The sequence below is a fragment of the Rousettus aegyptiacus genome, unplaced genomic scaffold (genome assembly GCF_014176215.1).
Source record: "Rousettus aegyptiacus isolate mRouAeg1 unplaced genomic scaffold, mRouAeg1.p scaffold_m13_p_3, whole genome shotgun sequence".
Classification (NCBI taxonomy): domain Eukaryota; kingdom Metazoa; phylum Chordata; class Mammalia; order Chiroptera; family Pteropodidae; genus Rousettus; species Rousettus aegyptiacus.
Window position 1 is genome coordinate 128,025,072 of NW_023416306.1, and position 22,633 is coordinate 128,047,704.

General features: G+C 41.4%; 1 protein-coding gene across 1 annotated transcript in view; it reads right to left on the bottom strand.

The window, feature by feature from the left end:
- Positions 1-21,469, bottom strand: part of MYO1E (myosin IE) — a 171,929-nt gene extending 150,460 nt beyond the window's left edge. Inside the window, exon 1 of the mRNA XM_036217669.1 lies at positions 21,096-21,469. Within this exon, the coding sequence (XP_036073562.1) occupies positions 21,096-21,098 (3 nt within the window). The 5' untranslated portion in view covers positions 21,099-21,469. The remainder of the gene's footprint in view (positions 1-21,095) is intronic.
- Positions 21,470-22,633: the final 1,164 nt, after the last annotated feature.

The window sequence follows — 22,633 nt, forward strand, 5'->3', positions numbered from 1 at the left end:
ACCATGACAAGAATCCTGGGGTAGATGAAAGAGGTTTTATCCAGCAATGATACTGTTTATTGTTTGGAAGTCTTTCAAATACATGCAGTTAGTATTTCCAAATACACTTGAATATCACTTTATAGTTTGCAAGTTACTTTTATATAATTAGTTCTTAGAATTATTTGATTCCTGGGGTCATTCTTTCTTCTTACTGAAATTCTAAGCAAAAGCGTGGCTCTCACTCCTGAATCCCTTGTTCTGCTAAGCAAAATTCAAACACTTCCCTCTCTTTTCACTTTTCACTGTGCTTTCTTGACCTTTAGGAAGAGGAGGTGCTTTGCTGAACTTCTGACCACTATTCAGAAGCACAGGGTGTGAACTGCCACAAAAACATTTAGTCTAGTTTTTGCCCCTTCTGCACCCATGGGCCATACAGCCACCCTGAGTCTTTAGAATGATGACCCAATGGTCCAAGAAAATCTATTAATGAAGAAACAGATCTAGGAAGAATGTACTAGGACATTTGGGAAGAAATTATTTTATTTTTTTAATTAAAAAAAGAAAATGTTTATTCATTAAAAATGGAATGACCCAGAATGCCACAATCCCTTCATATTCAGATAAATGAGATTCTTATTTTAATTTTGTGGATTGTGACATATCCCTTAAATTATAAGAACAAAATATTAAAGAGAAATATTTTCAAAAGAAATGTTATAGCTAAGATCCCATTCAAATTAGGAACAAACGTTATAAAGTACCAGTAATAAATTTAATGAGAAATGTAAAAGAACCGTGTAAGGAAAAGCATAATTAATTATCTTGAAGGACCTAAAAAAAAAAAAAAAAAAAGCTGATGAAGACAGTGGAATAAAAAGACTCAGTTATAAAGATATAACCAGTTCACTTTCTTTAATTGCTCTATAGACTACACTCAACCCCAATCTAAGTTCTAAAGAGATTCTAAAGAGAACTTTGACACTGACCCCAAATTTTATCTGAAAGAATAAATGCACATGTATGGGCAAGAACTCATTTAAAAAAGAATATAACTAGGGAAGTCTTGCCCAAATATATATAAAAAATTCTAAAACTAGAGTAATTACACAGTATGGTGGTGATAACTGGTTCAGGAATAGAGGAAAGAATCAATTGAATCAGAAGAGGCCAGTAATATATTAGAGATGTGATTTCAGTACAGGATAAAGGCAGCACTTTAAGATGGAGGATGAAGAATGTATTATTTAATAAACTATTTTTAAGACCATTTGGAAAAAGTTATGTGGTATGGTCCCTCACACCATAAAAATAAATATTGGATGATATAAGGAGCTAAACTTTAAAAATATATAAAAGTTTAGAGAAAATAAGTATATGATGACAGTCATGTGCCACTTAACTATTGGGATACTTTCTGAGAATCTGTCGTTAGGCGATTTTGTCCTCGTGCAAACATCATATAGTGCACTTCCAGAAACCTGGATGGTACAGCCTGCTACATACCTAGGCTATCTAGTATAGCCTCTTGCTCTTGGGCCACAAGCCTGTACACATCACTCACTCAACAAAATATCACGAGATGAAATCGAGCACAAAAGAAAATGATACAGTTAAGAGACTCAGTAAACACGAGATATGAGGCTGCTGCTGGTATAACATGACATAGTTTTATGGTAACTTTTTGTTCTATAAGGAGAGTACACTCTAAAATAATGATAAAAAGTATAGTAAATAGATAAACCAGCAACGTAGTAGTGTATTATCAAGTATTACATACTTAACGTAATTGTATGTGCTCTACTTTCATACAACTGGCAATGCAGTAGGTTTGTTTACACGAGCATCTCCCCAAAAACATGAGTAATATGTTGGGTTAGGACCATAGGCTATGTCAACTAAGTGATAGGAACTTTTCAGCTCCGTTATAATCTTATAGGACCATGTAGTGGGTCCATCGTTGACAGAAATGTTATGTGGCACACGACTGTACATGATATGGGGGTAAGAAAGACAATCTAGGAGAGACGCAAAAGAACTACACTTATGACACAAGACCCACATCATTTTCAGTTCCACAGCGCTGTAGAGCAGTGGTCTTCAACTATCTGTTTTCCCACTGGAATCACCTGGAACCCTTGTAAAAGAGAGATTCCTGAGCCTCATCCCAAACATGCGGAATCACCTGCCCAGGTGAACTGAGCCACCTGGTGTATTGAGTCACCTGGTCTGGGCTACAACATCAAACTGGGGAAAGGCAGGAGGATTCAGGTTGCAAGGCTTTAGGCTGCCGGCTCAAGCCATGCCACGCCTGAAGGCCCCCAGGTGCTGTTCACACAAAGGTTCTTCTTTTGTGAAGTCTCCTGGGAACTAGTCTACTTTTTACAGAAGTCGACTTTATTAAACAAATACCCTCCCCTATCCCTTCTGCTCCCTCTGCCAAAAAAAACTCCAAACCTCCTAAGTTCAGTGGTTTGCGGCAGCATGACAAAATACATCCTGATCGGTTGCACCAAATCAGGCAGAGCAAGCCATAGCAGCGGCTCTCAATCTCTGCTGCTTTCAGGAACCAACCACCCAGGAAGCTTTAAAAAGTTATTCGGTTATGTCTGAGTCCCACCCTCAAGGACTTTGATTTCAGTTGGTCTAGGATGGCATTCTGGGATTGACATGTTTTAAAAGCTCCACAGGTGCTTCTAAATTATATAGAGAGCACTGGCTAAGGTCCAGGGATAACCCCTGACCTCTAATTTCACATCTTAATGAGACACGGAATCCTGACGGTTCTGACACAAGGAAACCACAGTGTATGAGGTAAGAGCACTTCAAAAGAGGTGCCACAGACATATGGAAAAGGAAGGCTTGTCTAAAGGGATGGGATCTTTTTGGACCTAGACCTAGAATGTCATCTAAAACTTGGTCATGGAGGGAGGACATCCAAGAAGATGAAAAAAAAAAAAAAAAAAAGATCGTGAGAAACCTTATTTTGGTTAATTAACTATTTCATTTTCTTTCTATAATTTCTCATATGAGTACATATATACACATACGTGTCTCCTTTTTATTTCTACATGTAATTATAATTCTCTAACAGAAGATTTTGTCCCACTGTGTATGAAATGGATACCATCACGTGTTTAGCATGCTTCTAGACAAGGCTGTGTTTCCTCCAGCCCCAGTAATGCACTTCAAATAATCTATCATACACGAAAAGGTGAACTGAACTCATTCTATTCGGAAAATTCAAATGCAATAAGCCTACTTTAAATTACCCAGCCAATTAGGGAGCCGGAGGATGAGAAATTTTGCCAAGAATTTTTCAGACAGGCAAACCACCCTGCACAAATTCAGTGACTACATTACTAACTTATTACATTCCAGGATTTCTCTTTGCCATTTTTCCCTCCCCAAATTAGTAGATGTGAAAGTTTAGAGCTGGGCAGGTCAAGCAAACTGTTTTCTTGAAACATTTCTAACCTTACTCAATCGATTCCAATTTTGATGTGTCTCCTTAACAGGCACAATGTAACTAACTTAAAGACAATCTGTTAAAAGATTGAAGGTAAATGGTATGGTTTCCCTAAAGTTTAGTGAGCCAGGGCTTGACCAAGTCTGTTAGAAAACTACTAACGTAGTATTCATGTGGGGGATAGTTGCCTCCAGCTTTGTGGGGAGGGAAGAGAGCCAGAAGGTGTCTAGTACAGAGCTTCAGCACTGATATGGTTGTGGTACTTTACCTGTCTCAACGATTAGATTCAAAACATTTTATAATGTTAATACTCAATGCAGCACTCTAGAAAAGAGAATATAAACCATTCTCACTTCCTTTTTTTAAAGAATGAAATTGAAGTACAGAGAGTTAAATAATTTGATATATTTAGTTCTAGGAAACAATGAGAGGGGGGAAAAATACCTCTTTTCTGATCCCCAGGCAGACTCCTGCCTCCCCCTCAGGGAGGAACAGATCCACTACTGCAGTCTGAGGTGGCTCCTGACTCACCACACCCTAGCTAGAGGATACACTGAGTCACAGTGGCAATAACTTCTATTCACTGTGATGGTACTTGTAGAAACCCAGAAAGGGGAGTTCCCAGGACTGAGCAGAAGGAAAACAAGGGAGGTGAATTTTAAAAGGACAAAGTAAATAGCATCGTCCATCATTCAACAAACTAGATAACACAGAGAGCAGCCAGAGGATGCAATACCTGCCCCCAGGGATCATATGCATTCCTGGGAGGAAGAGATGCCTGATCCACAAGCAACTATAATACCCAACACAAGCATTATGGGAGAACTGCTTGCTGAATGACAGGGAAAGAGGAGGGCATACTGGAATGTGGCCCACGGGAAAGATGGTAAATGCTGCAGAGTATAAGGAAATGTAAATCATTTCTGACCTCAGGGGGCTTATAACTGAGTACCAAATAAATAACTCTGTGATAAGGACTATGGATTTAAAGAAGGAATGATCTCAGTGAGCTCAAACAAAGATTTCCAGGAAATGAGCCTTTATTTGGGCCTCAAAGGATTCTGTTAAATGGAAGAAAAAGGAAGGGAAGTCCAGTCATGGAAAATGGACTGACCAAGGAGTATATTCTCGCCAGACTGAAAAACATCAGCATGAGAAATCAGCTCACTCATTCAGTCAGTCCATATCTGTTGGGAATTTATTGCATGCAGGCACTATGCCAGGAGCTAATAGTGAGAACGAGGCATTCAGATTGCCCTCATGGAGTTTACATATTCCAGGACTACTGGGAAATAAGGATCGAACACAAGCAGCCTGGAATAGCTTTAGCTGAGAAAGTACAGCATCTGGGGTTTTAGTCTGTTCTTAGTAGGAGCTGAGTTTTTGAGTAAGAGTGGCAGGTACAAAGCTTGTATTACCAGGAAGGTGATTCTGGCAATGCTGCTTCTGTAAGTTACAGGGGAAGAGAGTGAAGATCACTTAAGAAACCCCTGTGATGATCCCAGTGGAAAACAATGCACATCCAAACTCCAGTGACAACTGTGAAAAGGAAGGGAGAGCACTGTAAAGACAAGCTCACAGGGCTTGGGAGCCAACAGGAGCCTAAAAGGGAGGAGAATGACAGCCAAGGACCCTGATGTCTCCAGCCTAGGTATCTGAGGGACTTCTAAAAGGAAAACCAGTTAGGAGTAGAAGGTAAAACATACCTTCTCCAGCCCCAGGACTAGAATGTTCTGGAGGCTGAGCTCTTTTCAATGCCTTCTCTATTTTCATGCTATTGATATTCTCCTCTGGATCTCTTTCTTCCTTCTCAAGGCTGACAAAATCTGCTCTTGGCTACTTTAAGAAGATTCTAATTCACAGTGAGGTATTATTAACTGGTTAACTGCAAGCCGCATTTTATCAAGAACAATGCAGGGAACCATAATGGTAGAAATCTTGGTGTCAAAAGCAACCATGGAGGAGACACACTGGGTCAAGAACATGCTGTAGACAACCACCTATCCTGGGCGTCTATTTAAAGATAGCTGACTCCAGAATTGCCTGGGAGAAAACTTTCCCTCAGTTCCATTCCTGAGCATTGCCCTATCATTTTTGTTTGGGCAGCACAGAGATGATTGGTTGCATCTCTGAAAGCTCAGGATGCTTAGCTGCATCCCTGTCCTTGGAAGACGACATCCGGGAGGACAACTATCAGACTTCCTCTGGGGATATGTTTAGAGTCCTGTTACCTTGTACCCTAGTGCTTTGCAATCACCTGGATCCTGTTACAATGCAGATTAAGAATCAGTAAGTCTGGAGTGAGTCCTGTAGTTCTACAGCTGTAATAACATCCCAGGTGATGGCCATGCTGCTAGCCTATGGACCCACAACTGAAATATGTATGTGCCTATGACCAGACAGCTCCTCTCCAAAGTAGACCTTAGAGTCAGATAACCATGAATTTAAATCCCTCTTCTGCCACTTTTCTGATGGGTGCTTTTGAGCAGGTTACCTAACTCATGGATTGTTTCCTCGTCTGTAAGCCAAGAAAAATGATACCTACCACAAAGTAGGTACAAATGGCGGATGATGCAGAGTGGGTCTTTGGTAATTGGTTACTTCCAATAGCAGAAGCTCTTCTCCTCAACGGTGTGGACGACTGTTAAATTCACAAAAGCATTCCTCCCTCCCCCGCCCCACCCCCGCCCCCACACAGGCTAAGGTCTCCGGAGGGAATTACTTAGAGTGCAAAACACAGAACACCCTCAGAAAGTAAAGAAGCCACTGAAAATTCTTTACCTTCATGTAACCCCGCATAGTTACAAACATGGCCAAAAATAGCATCATCCTGTATTTGTCTAGGTGATTTATAACATTAAGATTCTATTACATGATTTCCCAGCTCCAAAATCCCCAAACCCCCGTTAGCAGGGAAAGAGAAGAATTTCTTTTCTAAGGAGGGCAGTATACCTCTGTCTAACCAACATCAATGCATTTAAGCTTCTTCAACCTTCACGTTTCCTTTTCCCAAAAGTCAGATACCACCCCACCCCCCACATTGAGAATTACTATCCCAGTGCATTATGGAGCTATTTGATCTAAAACGTGTCATTTGCACCGAACCTATGAAAGTGGATTCACAGTGAACCAGAACAGTCTTAGAGTTGGAATTCTTTGCCATAGAAGAAACAAACCTTCTCTATTTTTCTACATTTTGAAAAGCAAACCACAGTTTTGTCAATGCATACTTTTTGTCAGGCTAAACATCAATATTCCCTTGCATGAATTAATCTTTTAACAGCAAAAACTAAAGTATGTGAGCCAAATGAACATAACTACATAAATATCAGGCTGCAAAATAATCTACATTTGTTGCATAGAGTGTATACAATCTTTTTTTTAAATCCTCTTCCTTTCTCTCACTTTCTCCACCCCATACCCAGAAAAAGTCCTAGACAGAGAATGCCGAACCTAACACTAGTTAGGATTAGTTAGGAACCTAACTAATCTTTCAAAAAAAAAAAACAAAAAACAAAAAAACAAAAACAAAAAACACTAAGAGCCATTGAAAATGAAAGGAAATGCCAAGACGCTGGAAAGAAGTTCTACTCTCCATGCAAATGAAGGTAATGAAATTGTGAAGGGCAGAATAAACAAAACAATTAAGCCATTAGCATGTCTCTTTGGAGGCCTCTGGCCTTTGGAGGAGAGTAAAACCAGATCCAACTTGCGCAGGTGAGAGATTAGGCTACTTAAGGAAAAACACAGGCAGTATATTCTCCTCTTTAAACCAGAATGGATATAAACTTTTGACAGAAAATTCTGCATTCTGAAGGTCCACATAGCCGAACAAGGAAAACTTTCTTATCTATCTTTCTATCTTTTTATTTTCTTCTTATCCTAATCTCCTCTGCCCCCAACAGCAAAGAAAAGCCCTAAAGTGAGGTCACAGGTTATATCTACTTTGAAAGGATTCCTTATGGAGTTGGGAATTTTTCACTGGAAAGGAGACCGAGGAATTTTGTTTTCATTTCTGCCTGGAAAGAGCTGTACCTCTCTTCAAGGGGACAAGTTGGGACTTGCTGTGTGGCCTTGGGTAATCACTTAGCCTCTTCTGGTCTCCACTGAAGGAGGGTTGGAATAAAGGGAGTGAGAGTCAGCAGTAGAAGCCCAGCTTCCCTTTGCAGTCTCTGCCTTCCGCAGGAGCTGAGCTGAACTTGCTAACACTCCGTTCTATTAAAAGAAAACTCAAAAGGAAGCCCTCCTGGTTTTATCTGAGGGGGGCTATTTTTATCTTTGAAAAACATTTCCAGTTTACAATTAGCTAACTGTCTACTTTAATCCACCGGCTCTCCTCGATCACCCGGTTGCATTGGAGGGTTTGGGCCCTCCATCCATAACAGTTTAATTCAGCAAAGTCACTGATTTTCCCACATGCCAGACGCTGCACTAGGTGATAGAAATACAAAAAGGAGAGTGGCACAGTGTGCTCTTGAGGAGTCTACAGCCTACTAGGACAGAATAATAAACAAATATTCAATTAATATCACTCAAAACCTCCCATTGGCAGGAGGACCCAAACTTGCCTTGCCTGTCCCAACCCCTCCATTTCTGGTCTGAAAGCCACTCAAAATTATTCACTGAAACTATTCTAACAAGAAATCATACATCTTTCCAGACCCCCACGAGTTACCTAAATGTCTCCCCTTCCCTCCTGCCTCACCTTGGAGGCCATTTCTTTCACACCTGGGAGAGCTCAGAATACCTCACTTCATCCACATGGAGCTGAGCTTGGAAAACTTTCCCCAAAAAACTCCAAAAGTGCAACTCTGCCCATTTTATTATTTGATGAGCTCCAATACAAATATTTCCTGAAGACAGTTAGAATTTACCAGTATTTGGATTTCCTGTGAATTTCAAACATCTGAATTCAACCAGTTCTCCAAAACCACATGCAATAAAAAGCAGCTTGTCTACTTCAAAATCCCACTTTAATCCTTGCAATTCTTTCTTCCATCTATTATCTCTGCCTGTTTCTTAAACATCCACATTTGTGAAAATCACTGGCTACATATACAGTGGATTGCGTATTCTGAAAGAACTCTCTTATACTTCACATATTCCGACAGAGTTGTGAGGAAAAGGGTGTTTGCCCTGGTTTCAACAGCATAGCTAGCTGGTTGATGAGTGAGGACAGTCATGATGACTGATTATCTTGCCTTCTGTGAAGAGTGGCTTGGCTTTCAGCTGCCCTTTTAAGTATCTTTACCCTTATCCTCTCTGTCCTCACGATTCCATCTCTCCAAAGGGCAAGCTGAATCAAGCGAGGAGTGAAACCTATATCAGACGACTTCATCATCCCCAATAAATTCAAAGGCTCGGGTGACATTTGAATCACAGGGCACTCGCTCACTGATTTCGCTCCTCCCCTGTTTCATTCCATTAGCGGAGTAACCAAGAGCAGCAGTAGGTTTTGAAGTGAATTTTCAGAGTGCTTCGATGTGTCAGCAGCTCTGTACTCCACTTTTGACCCTCAAGATAAAGACCTGGACACAGTTTTAAAGAAGGTATACTCACATACAGCAGAAGGAAATGCAAGCATTTAAAAATAGTTCTGCATACCTAGTATGGCAAGCCACAATACAGGGCAGAGGGTGGGATATAAAAGGAATAAGAAAGGACTCTACCTGAAAAGTAACTGATAATAACAGAAGATAAAATGGGTATAAACAATCATAAGATCTTCACAGAGAAAGTGCCAAGAGATTTTGAAGATAACTACCAATTATGTGACTTAAGAAGGTGTTATTGGGGCTTGCCTAAAAGGAGATAGACCATTGGGATGAAGAAGGGGAGGGAATTGATTGCAGCCAGACATCATCAACCAAAGACAAGAATACCCAGGCTTGTAAGGGACACAGCAAGTCGTTGAACTTGGCCAGATGATCTGGGTGAGAGACAAAACAAAAAGGTAAGGTAGGGTGAGGCCACACCGCAAAAGTAGAATCTATGGGACTCGGGGTGGTGGAATCTTGCAATTCACGACATCTTATATGTAGAATATATAAACACACTTTTGCCAACTGACACTTAAATACAACTGCAAAAACTGAAGGCTTATTCATAGCCCATAAGAGGTCAGTGCCTCACTTGCAGAGCAGTTAATGCGTAACACACTGGCACACCACTCTCACTGAAGAGGTGCTAAGCAGGGCTCCACGGAGGAAGGGAAAGAGGGCTCCCCTTCTTTTGGCAGGCTTAGTTATATGTTCTCAGTTCTGAACAGAAGCAAACTATGTTTCCTGCCTTCTCCCACCCTCCTACTCACCCGCCCCCCCTCCTGCTTCCAGAAGGGCATGAGCCTCCTTAAAAAAAAAAAAAAAAAAAAAAAAAAAAAACAGGACACTAGAGAGATGGAAGATATGGTTGGGGGTTGGGGCAGGGGAGAGAAAAAAGCTAGAAGCAAGAGGCTATCCCAGTTCCAATTTTTTCCTATATCTCAAGCCCTAGTCCTAGGTCATAGAAACAGAGCACACAAATCTGCTCCAAAGTCCAAGAATCCTCTTATATGTCCTCGATGAGTAGATACTAATTTTATAATTAATAATAATGAATCCTCCCCAGGGAAATGAGCTTTCAGTTATTTACATCAAGTCAAAACCTTATGCCCTTGATTTATATTTGGAGTCTGTATTGGAGGTCTTTCTCTTTGTGATCACAAGAGAATACAAAAACATAAAAAATACAATATCAATGCTGTAATTACTTTTATGGTTTATTATTATTCTGAAAAAAAATGTTAGTTGTCAACAAATAATACATATCATTACCTCGTGGTGACTTATATTGGTTTTGTGTCTCTGGGAATCTTACAAAAAAATTTTTTAACTTACTACTTTTAACTTCCCTCTCGCTAATGTTTGATTGTTTGATTTTCAAACATTTCCAGTAAAAGCAGCTTTTTTCCAAGATCCCTGGATTGTGGGTCAAGAGACTTGTATTCTAAGGCCACCTCTTCTATTAACTTTCCAGGTCATCTTGGTCAGGCTACTTAAATTCTCTGGACCTTTGAGAGTCATTTGGGGAAACCATGGACTACTTTGGGGATTTATGAAATCTTCTTCCCAGGGAAAAAATGCACACATAAATACAGATGTAAAGTTCAGCACACAATTTCATAGAAATCCCCAACTAGTCTCGGGGTATTTCTCATCTTGACATTCTATGTTCAAGGTATCTATCTGATCACTGAAACAAACAAGTATTATTTGTATAGCCATTACTATGACACAGGTACGCAAGAGAAGGAATGAAGAGATTAATGACCATGAATTGCTTCTACCAATCATCATCACTACAGCCAGTGCCTGAGTAGAGCTGAGACTGTAGGGTAGGAAGCCACTCCTGTCCAGCACATGAAAACAATGAATGCCAGGCACTCCCGTGAATGAGATTGCGCCAAGCTTTAAGTGGTCCACCCAGTGACTGAAGATGTGTACCGTATTCTGTAAAACAAAGCCCTTACTGCTAAAAAGTCAAAGGGAAGCTACTTGCTTTGTTTTCCTGAGACACAGCCCTTCTTCTAGCCCAAAGAGTAGTTAGTGCCAAGAGCTGAGTTTTGCTTTATTTAAAAGCCAATGTAGTATGGGATAAAATGACATGATATTCAGGATTTGCTTCAAGATAAACCAAGGGAAGGTGAGAATAGAGAAAACAAGATTAGAATGATTATATGCCAATAAATTAGACAACCTAGAAGAAATGAATAAATTTCTAGAAACATACAACCAACCAAGACTGAATCATGAAAAAATAGAAAATCTGAACAGACCAATTACTAATAAGGAGACTGAATCAATAATCAAAAAACACCCAACAAAGAAAAATCTAGGACAAGATGACTTCACTGGTAGATTCTACCAAACATTTAAAGAATGCCAATCCTTCTCAAATTCTTCCAAACATAGCAGAGAAGGGAACATTTCCAAACTCATTTTACAAGGCCAGCATTACCAAAACCAGACAAAGACACTATAAAAAAAATTATAGGCCAATATCCCTGATGAACAAAGATGCAAAAATCCTCAGGAAAATACTAGCAAACCAAAGTTAATAATACATTAAAAAGATTATACACCATGATCAAGTGGGATTTATTCCACGGATGCAAGGATGGTTCAACGAGCACAAATCAATCAATGTGCACACCACATAACAAAATGGAAAAGACAAGATTAGCCATGAGTTTTCAACTGTTAAAGTTCAGAAGTAAGTTTTCTCCCCCATTTGTGTAGTTTTGATTTTTTCATTTGAAAAAGCAGGAAGGAGAAAGAAAGTCAAAGTGAAAGATCCATAAATTCATGGAATATTTGAGACCTATGCCCAAAGCTAAGTTAGTCCTACTCAATTTACATCTTACTGAGGAGCTCACAGATAAGCACAGCATGCGGCTCACAGAATATGGAATTGACTCAGTGCTATTCTGGGAACTATCCTACAATCCAAAAGACATGACTTTCAACCAAGACAAAAAAGTATTGTTGTGTGTGAGAGGAATGTCTTTCTCCACATGGACAGCTCAGTGTTGGCCGAAAAGGCAGAATTAGGCAATGAGCAGTATTGTCTCCACCTGTTCCAAACAGTATTATTCCGCCCGTATGTCCAACAGGCCATCTAGCCCAGTCTGGTTTGGCTTGATTCACCGCTCTCAGTTTGGACTTAACTGTGAAATGTTTGTTATTTTCACAAAGCTCCTATTAACAGATAGAAATGATTTTTCTTGTTGTTAGCTTCTGCTTTTATTCCTACCCTCCCCCATTAAAAAAAAAAAAAAAGCATTTAAAAATCATACTGAGTCTCCGTAATGCAAAAAAAAAAAAAAAAAAATTGCAGTTCCAATTCCTCACGCTTTGAGAAAACAGCAGTGGACATATCAGGAGCCATGGAGACTTGTCATACACAGGGGTTCGGAGGGTCAGCCTGGGAAAATTGGCACTACCTTTGAATCGACCCCTGCCTTCCTGTATTCGCCTAATGAAGGCAAACTGAAAGACTGAGGGGGCGGAGCAGTACGTGAGCCCCAGGTAGTCCTGCCCCACCCTGACTCTGCCCTTGGCCACGTGACTTGCTTTGGCTAATGGGAAAACAGCACGCATGACATAAGCAGAGATTTAAAACATGCTTATGCACCCGGGCTTGCTTGGTCTTTTGCTGTGCTTGGGAACTCTGTGACCACTACTATGTAAACAAGCCAGAACTAGCCTGTTGTGACAAGAGATACAGGGCCAAGTCATCTCTATTGCCCCAACTGAAATTGTGCCAACTATCAGACATGTAACTGATGTCATCCTGTATTTTCCATACCCAGCCAAGCCACCAGCTGACCACAGGGATCTGTTGAGCCAGTCCAGCCCAACGCATAAAATTATTAGAAATAATAAGTGTTTATTATTTAAGCCGCCAAGTATGGGATGGTTTGTTATACCAAAAGCTAACAGACACAATAGGGTAAGTAAAGGTGACCAAGAGTTGCTAAGAGGTACTAAACTTCCTGGGACATAATCTCCAATGACACTTAATGAAACACTGAATAGGACTTTCTATTGGTTTGATTGTCCTCGTTAAAATAATGTAACATAGATCCAAAACTGAACATAATGTAACATAGATCCAAAACTGAACAAACTCCCTAATATTCATCTCAAGACAATGCCTGCTACAACTTTGGAAGGATACTGTATCAGCTCTGGAGGTTTATGAACCTCCTAAAATAACATGAAGAATTGTATGTTTATGAGGTTTTTTTTTTCTTTTTAATTGGAAAAAGACGTTAAAACTATGGAGAATAAAATAAATATCTATTTACACACAGCCCAGAATTAACGATACTATTTTATTGTATTTGATTTGGGTTTTCTAATATATAAAGCAAATAAAACGTAGCTGATAACGTTAAAGTTAGTCCACTGGCTGTAGTCCTCTTCCCTTCCTCCTTCTGCACTCAGCCACTTGAATTTGGTATCTTTCTAGTCTATCGGTTAATATTTTGAAAATATATACATTAATATATATATGTGAATATAAATCTCCCCCAAAATATATAGTCTTGTTTCATGTCTTTAATTTTTTTCTTAAATGGTATTATATTATATGTATCTTTCTACAACTTATTTCTCCATCAAATGCTACCTTTGTGAGATCTATCCATATTGATACCCTATTATCAATAAGTCACATGTACCGATGCATTTCTCTACTAATGGACATTTAGATTGTTCCTGATTTTGTTTGTTTTGCTATTACAAATACTGTTAAGGAACAAGTCAGTAGCTTCTGACATGTTTTCAGAGGGCTTCAGAATACCCCCAAATATTAGGAACCTCTGTTTGAAAATCTGATGGGAGAAAGGTGATTGCTATCACTTTGCAGATATATTTTTACATTAGTGTATTCCCAAGTCTTACAGGAAGCCGTCTTTACTTACACTCTAAAACAGCTTAATAGATGCCAATCCATTCAAAATTCTGTAACAAAGGTCCGCATCTACGTGGGGACACTAAAAACAACCTCTTTTGCTGTTGTTGAAAATTCCTTAGAATCAGACAATGATACTGTCCAAAACACAGTGATCCATGTTAAATCTTGGTTCTATGAATTACTGTTAGCAAGAAATATTATGCTAAATTGCTGTCAGCATCAAATGCTGGTCACATCAGTTAAATTACTAAGAGACTAATGATATGACACCCTAACTTTTTTGTTTGTTTTCTGTCATGTATATAAAAACTAAAAGGTTGAATTCCTTGAGGTTATCTTGTGTTCTCTATTTTCTATTTTTTTAAGCTAATTGTGATCAGAGAGCTTTCTAGCATGTCTTTTTCTTTCATGCTTGCTCTCTGTATGACATCATCTAGTCCCCAAACTTTGAAATGCAAAGTCCCAAAACAAGAAATTAAAGCCCTGACCCTTACTACTCATAACAGACAATGTTCTTAGGTCTAAATTATCCTGCCTATGTGAAATGATGATGTGTTATACAGATACTTGGACTCAGAAATTTCAAATTTAGAAGTAATTAATTGCTTTTGAAAGAGCATAAAGTTGCCAGACCTGGCTCGCTACAAGTTGTATGCCCTGAGCAATTCTTTCTTATGTTACACTTTGGTTTCCTCACCTATAAAATGGCAACAAAAACCATCACTGGCACAAAAATGAAATGGAATCACTTCTATAAAAGCCTTTTGTTATCATTTCTCTACCAAATTGTGGGCTCCTTATAAGCAGAGGCCATGTTTAATTCATCTTGGATTTCCCAGTGATTGCCACCATATTTTGCAAATATGCCTACAAATTAAGTATGCATGCTAACCTTTGCAACTGCTGTGTCTCCTCCACTTTAGGGTTCGAAGCTCTCCATCTCTGACCATTCACTAATAGGACTGCTCATATTTGCCAAAGGCCTGAGCACCCATGGGTGTCACATTTGAGTGTCAACACCCTAATTAGGGGAAATGCCAAAAATACCCGCCTTTGGGCCAGGACTTAGGAATGTGAAGTGTATCCCAAGCCTGTCCGTTCTGCTCCAGACTCTACATCAGAGAGGGGGCTCCACGTCTGAGGAGTGACAGGAGGCTGAGCAGCACGTCCTAGTGAGAGCAGGAGGAAGTCTCCCCAGTGCACAGTTCTGAAGGAGAGGTCTCTGTACGGTTATGACTCAGTTTGGGTAATCAGGTTACATGGCTACGGTAATTGGCTACACAGTTGGATAATCAGGCTACATGGCTATGGTACAAATTATTATACTGCTGCCAAACTGTGATAAATACACTTACCAAAGAAAAAAGATTTATAAAATAAGTGGGAAAATACAGAGCACAAATTGTATATCTGCCCCATAATTACAACTACATGAAAACGATGTGTGTTTTGGATGGACTGGACGGAAACCCAAAGACATGAAAATAATACCATCAGGGCAGTGTGATTATGGGTGAATTATTCCAAATTTATTTCTTATACTCTTTTAAAGTTAAGCAGTAATGAATCAAAAATAAGTAACAATCTTCCATTTCCAGGCAGGCCTTTTTGAATGGTCCCAGAAAGAAAATTACCTGGTCATGTCTAGACTCTAAGGAAATGGGACTCTAAACCACCAACGTGGTTTGGTAGGAAAAGCCTTATTAGATTGGAATCAGAAAAGCTGGATTCTGGCACCAGCTCAGCCAAAACCCAGCTCCGAGACTTTGGAAGTCATCGAACCCTTCTATGAAGTCAAGCAAAAGATTCAGGACGGAATTCTTAAGCTCTCTTCCCGGCTTTCTGCAATGTTGTGTGAGTTTTACTTTCTACAATGTACCATATGATTATAAAGTCCTATGAATGATTTTTAAACGAACACATGAGAACTTAAACACCCAAGAGAGTGTGGCCCCCTTCAGAGCTGTTCTTATACTTGTTCGTGGAAAGAGCCACTACCTCTTTGGCCTCCACGGCCTGTTCTACGTGCTATCACGCATCTTCGGTAGGGCCCATTTTTCCTCCTCTGAGGCAGAATATTAGTTCTGGAAATAGCTGAGAGGAACCTGATGCGAATTCTAGGTAAGTAGGATGGGCGATGAGGCTGGACACAAGCATTTTAGGTCATAGAGGAAGTAAAAAAATAGGCTTTATTAAATGACCATTCAAAAGTGCTTTGAACAATGTCGACAACATTGTTCCCATGGTGGCAACTCAGACGGGAGGGCTGGCTGAAGGACAGTGTCAGTTCCACAACTGGCTAAAGCCAATGTCACTATTCTAGGGACAACTCTTAATTAAGAGTTCTACTTCTCTCAAGCACGGCTGTCATAAAGGTATGCAAAAAAATACTTCACGAGGATGCCCAAAACTTTCCATCTCCGCCAAAATAAATTCTGAAGTTGAAATTCAAAACACAATTTGTTTACCATGCCATGTGCTTATAAGGCTGAGATGTTTATTTTTAATACCTTTGGCATTTAACCTTTAACCCTTATTTGCTCTGTAAATATTAACTCCTAGCAAGGTTAAAAAAAAAAATGAAAAACTTACCAACGAGAAACTCATTTTAATCACATATTAATAAAAAATTAAGTTGATGCGTCTTTGTAAAAACCAAATAGTAGATGACTCAAACTTGGAAATCCATGATTGTACATAATTTCTATATATCTCATTATGAAGCTCATAATACCATGTACTTGTATAGTGGTTTCAAATATGTCTGCCTTTTAAAGCCGATGAAAAGAGCTTTCATAAGTTCCTACTAATAAGACTCAGTCCTCTCCTCATCAGGAAATGCAAAGTACTACATGTTCTCACATGAGCTCATGACATTAGCACCAAGTACAGGAGCGAACACTCATATTCCAAGTCATATTTACCAAAATGCTAATTATCTAGCCCCAAGAATAACCCCTGATACAGACTTTGAATTCATGAGATTCAACTGGGAAAGGAGTAATAAAAGAGGCTCCTCGTACAATATTGGGTGGCAAGCTATATTTTCAATGAAGGAGGGAGTCGAAGGATTAAGAAAGAGAAGCTCGATTTACTGCCTCACCACTCACTGTACTATCTACACTGGTGTAGTTCAGAAAAATAGCAGTTAGATGCTGATTTTCCCTGTTTAATAGAGATTCCATGGGCCCAAGAACTAACTTTCTGTCTTAAGGGAAACCCAGCAGGAAGGTGTGGATTTACCAATAAAAACTGAATGCCATTACTGGGTACGTGACTAAAGTTTAGAAATTCCTGCTGGCGAGTGTAGAAAGGAAGCGCAGTGGTTCTCGGGCTACCACTTCGAGATGCACAGTGGAATGGCTGCTAGCAGCTGACCCGCATGTGTGTGTTTGGCCAGATAACTTTTAAAAATTGGCACGTCTAGCATAAAATTCTGGATTTTCAGCTTCTCTTGAAAAACAATTTGGTAATATGGCCGACGTAACTAACCACGGCCTAAGGGTCAAGTAAGGGTGCCTCTGTAGATGGGGCATACACGTTCCACATTTGCTCTCTAGAGGCCAGCCTTGCTCCATCAAATACTGTATTCAAATGCCTATCTAGACATTTGAATTTGCAACCACTGATAGAGCTGAAATCCTGGGCAAAAATGGTGGAGGAGGCAGCTTTCAGTTTCTGCCACTGTCTGCTTCCTCTCCTTTTCCATCCCTCTCCATCCGCTGCCCCACTGGGCTTCCCTCCTTGCCCTAGGCAGGCCAAATTATTTCCCAGTGGACTGGCCCACCTACACGGGCCCCTAGATAACATCCTGGACTCCAGATCTTTCCCTAACCCCTCTGCATCTATCAAGACTTTTCTGCACTTCATCCCATTCCTTTCTGGTTTTGTTTTGTTGTATTGTGTTGTTTTGGCCAGGAAACTACTTAGCAATCTGAGAAACTAATCAGTGGGAATGGACTGGGTTACCTTCCCAGGAAACACTTCTGAAATGGATTCCAGACTTAAAATACATGTCATGCCTTCACCCAAAGGAATTTACCTACCTTGTAGTCAGCTATCCATCAAATTTCTAAGTTCATAAGTCTATTTCTGTATATTTTTATGTGTAACATCTGCAGTTTACTCACAAGTAATATGCAAGTAAGGAAAAGGGAACAAAACTTGAATATATTCTGAGGTGATAGTCAATTCAGATTTACTCAAATATTTCAGTATATCTAAGTCAGAGAAGGCCTATGAATCATCATTTCTGGGTCCAAAGTATATAACAGAGCTGGAGACATGGGACCTAGTGCATCAGCAGTCCAAATTGATCGTGGCCACAAAACCTGAGCTTCCTTTGTGGACAGTAAAGCCAGATTCTACAAATGAAACTTTAAATTTATTTTTTAAATTTAAGTTTTTAAACCTTGGCTTTAACTAAAGTCAAAAGAGATTGTCATGCCCTCCTAACCAACACACTAAATTATAAAAACATCAGAAAAAAGAAAATGAGACTTTTTTTTCCACTTCAAGTCTCCTAAAAATTTCTATTACCTGGCAGTTTTCTGGGTTCTCTTCAAAGATGGAGAAACTGTCCCAAAGTGACTTTTCAAAAGGAAAATATAAAGTGAGCTATAAACTGTACACTATTCTTAAGTCAGAAAATGGTAATCTTCCTTATGAGTCACAACTGAGTAAGTACTGGTAGGGCCTTGGGTACAGGTGCAGAGCCTTCCTAATGTGCTGCCAGACTTCCTAAAAGACTGTGGGATGAGGGTGTTGCGGGGGGGCGGGGTGGAAGGGGGAGGCATGGTGCGAACCTCACAATACAGGTGCTCTACTTACAGCCCTGCCAAAGGTCTGATGAATTACATTCTCCATTCTAACCCTCAGCCACGCCCACTGAAGGCAATACCCCTTCACTTCCTGTCTAAGCAGCTGAGGGATACAGCTGGGCAGACCCAGACAGATGTTCAACTCAATATGAAGCCTCATTTGACTTGAAGGGGTCTTATATATACAGTAATTATTATAACTGAGGTCTCTGTCTCTTTAAGAGGTTGATGCTCAGTTCTAAGGCAACTACACATATCTAATGAACAGACTTCATTTTTCAAGCCAGGAAAGAAATAATTTGTTTAACTTTTGCCAATTTACTCTAGGTCCAGTAGATTGCACCCGATGGCACATCTAGTTCAGGACAGACAGCTGTTTCAACTTTTCTGTCAGGGAATCGTGGCCTCAGCAACCGTATCTGATGCACTGATAGTCTCCTGGCGGCCCTCAACATGGCCATCTGTGCTGTTGGCAGGGAAGCCATCAATAGGTAAGTCACACCCTGTCTTTCAAGAGACATGCTACACAACTCTGGAAACCACTCTCTTCCTTAGAACCTGCGTGCTTCTGTACCCATATGACCAGGCCATGGGCCCAAACTGAGCACCAAGTTTCCAAGGTCACCGAAAAAAGTATCCGAAACTAGTTTTTAGTCTGCTCAGCATGAAAAATAAGTTATCTAAGGAAAAGTTAATTTTCTCAAGGTACCACTCTCAAGTATTTTTCAGTAACATTCTCTAAGCTCTTGACAAAAACACATTGTGCGTGTTTTGTTTTTTTTTTTTTAGTAACACTAAACCATGGACAATAATTACAGAAATTCTAAAGTACTAGGACTATCACATTGCTTAAGTTCAAGTGACCAGTTAGGCAGTGGCTCAATTAGGTAGTTTCATCCAGACACATACTTGGTATAAGGAAATAGTTCTCTGTAGGGGTTCCAAAAATAATGTAGGATAGTCTGACTTCTTAAATCCTAAAAACCGAAAGAGGAAATTTATTTACAGATCAAATGTCCTCATAGGTCAGAGCAAGGTGACATAATTTTGGACTGCGTAAAAAGAAAAATTGGGGGTTAAGGCTGCCCTTTTAAATATTTTGTTTGTTTTTAATCATTCTTCTGAATAAACGGCACTGAGTCAAGGGCTGCTTTTAAGCTTTGCATGGGCCTTTGCTACATGTTTCTCAGGCTGGCCATGCGGGATAGATTTTTAAATTAGTCCTGTACTGGTTATCATTTTGACTTACCTTTACTTTCACAGTCATTAAAAAACCAAACAAACTAGAAGAGGACCAGTTCATCCACCTCAGTGGGACTGTTTGAAAAGAAGTGTGGAAACTATGAAGACTTGCAGAACTTTTTCTTTTTCCTTCTGATGGACTGCCAGTCTCTTCAAAATAGAGTCCTTGCTTTCGTGCTTCGGAAAGTAAAGTACACCAGAGCCTGAGAGATGCGGCTAAGGTTATTGGGGGCCGGGGGGCGGGGGCAAAGGAGGAAAAGTCAGGAACGAGTCAGAGAAAAAGCCAGCCACTTCCAGGTATTCCCAAAGTGCCAAAGGAAAAGGAACAAAAAACCCGACTTCCTCCGATGCGAACTGTTCGCAGTACACCGAAAAGGGCCGGTCACCTCGCAGTAGGGAAAGGGTGGAGTGGGGGGTGTTTACTTGGCCTCTTGGGCGCGAAGACCCTCCAGGGCCGGCGCCCGGCACAGTCCAGTCCAGCGAGGCGGCACCAGGTCACTTTCACTCTGAGCCGCCTGCCCCCCGCCAGGTGCTCGCGCTACCTGGCGCCCCCGCCGGCCTTTGTGCCGCCCGCGCCGCGCCAGCCAGAGTGCGGATGGCCGGCGGGACAGCTGCGGGCGCTGGGCGGGCGGCGGCCGTGCGCGGGCGGAGAGGGCGGCAGCCCGAGCCGGTGCCCGCGGTCGGAGGGGCGCGCGGAGACCGAGGGGCGCAGCCGGCCGGCTCCCGCGCCAGGGTGCAGGCGATCCGCGCTGGGGGTCGGAGGGGCACAGGCGACTGCCCCACCTTCCCAGCAGAAAGAAAGGGACCCCCTCCGAGGGCCGCGCTCCTGAACACAGATCTCCCCGCACTCCGGCTTCCGACAGCTGGCAGCCATCGCGCCCGGCCACAAAAAAGTTTCGCGACGCCGAAAGCGACTTGAAAGAAAGTTTTCCTTGGCCCTTCACTCCCTCTCCAACAACCCCGGGTTAAGGAAAACAGCAGGAAATAAGAGCTCGCGACGTGCCGACTCCCGCGTCCACCTTCTCCACCCCTGGCCTCGGCAGCGCGCCCAAGGTGGGTGCCCCGCGCCCGGGCTCCCTGCCCCAGCCCAGGGCCGGGCGTCCTGGGACGGTGCGCGGCCAACTCACCATGGTGACTCGCGCCGCGATCGCGCCTTTGCCGGGTCCTGCTACCGGGGAGCTGGGACTGGAACGCAGACTCCTGAGCGAACTTCAAAAGTTGGTTCCCCTCGCCAAAAACAGGCTCTCGACACCCAAGCACTCACTGGAGCCAATGGGAACCCTGGGGGTACTCCATCCAGGCGGGATCCGCTGGGCTAGGTGAGGGCGAGACGGCGACGACTTAGCAGGCGGGGCGCATGCTGCGCAGGGCAGGGGTCCACTCGGACCAGGCGCTCGCCGCCCGCCTAGGTGAGTCCGATGCTGCCCGCGCGTCAGCCTAGCTGCCTTGCCTCACTCTCCTTTCTTCGGCCACTTACTCCGCACTCCTCTGGCTGAGCCTCAGCTCGGGCTGGGCAATCTGTCCATAAATGGAGAATTCAGCTCGAGCCTGACCAATCAGGATTTGTTTTCACAGCGTCACTCCTCAGGGAAACCGAAGTAGCCAACAAGCTTGGAGCTGCTGGAGTTTCCAAAGATCTCTGGATCCTGTAGTCCTTCTTCACGCCAGCCTCCGAAGAGCGCTGTTGACCCAGCTCGCTCCTCGTTGCCAGACCTGAACTGTCAGGAAGAAAACTCTCTGAAAGAGAGGTAAACCTCTCACTTTTTTTTTTTCTTTTTAACGCGAAAGTTAGAGTAAGTGTAGCTTCCAAGCCGAAGTGATATGATTTTCCTATAAATTTTTTTTAGAAGAAGGAAATATTTTATCAGCATAAAAGATCAGGGTCGTGGCAGCAGCCCAAAGGAAATCCTTTTTCTTTCCAACTTCTGGATTGTGAGGAAAGTCAAAAATACCATTCCCCGACCCTCCTTTTACCTGAATTTCCTTAGAAAACAAAGGAAAGCGATTTTTTTTTTATTCTTATTTTTTGCCGTTTTGATGGTGGAGAAGTTGCACGTGCAGTGAGCAGAGGGACAAGGGAGAGATAAGTGGGAAGAAAACGTCATCCAACCTCAGTCAACGCCTGTCTGTTGAGAACAATTAGCAGGACAATCAGAACTTTAAAAGTACATTATTTCAGAGTGTGGAGTTTCAAAAAATCAGGTGGGCAGTGAGGAGAAGATGGGGGAAAAGTAGAATCCTGAAATAAAGGTAGAGAGTCTGATTTTATTGTTTTAAGGGTTCAGAAAGTAAACTTGGTGCATCACAACAAGATTGTGCTCCTGGGATCTGTGGTAGGTAAGATTTTAAATCTTTGGGGCATAGAACAACTGTGACGCGTAATGATATACTTGAGGAACTTCGGTGGTAGCCATTCACTTATGTATAGGGTCTTAAAGTTGCAATGGGTGTTAAAAATCATCTTGTTTAGAATGGGCAAACAAAACATAGTAGATTCATACAATGGAATAGTATTCGGCCATTAAAAAGGAAGGAAGTACTGACACATACTACAACATGGATGAATCTTGAAAACATTATGCTAAATGAAAGATGCCAGGTAAAAAAAAAAAAGTCTACATATTATATGATTCCACTTATATAAAAGTAGAGAATGGGGGAAATT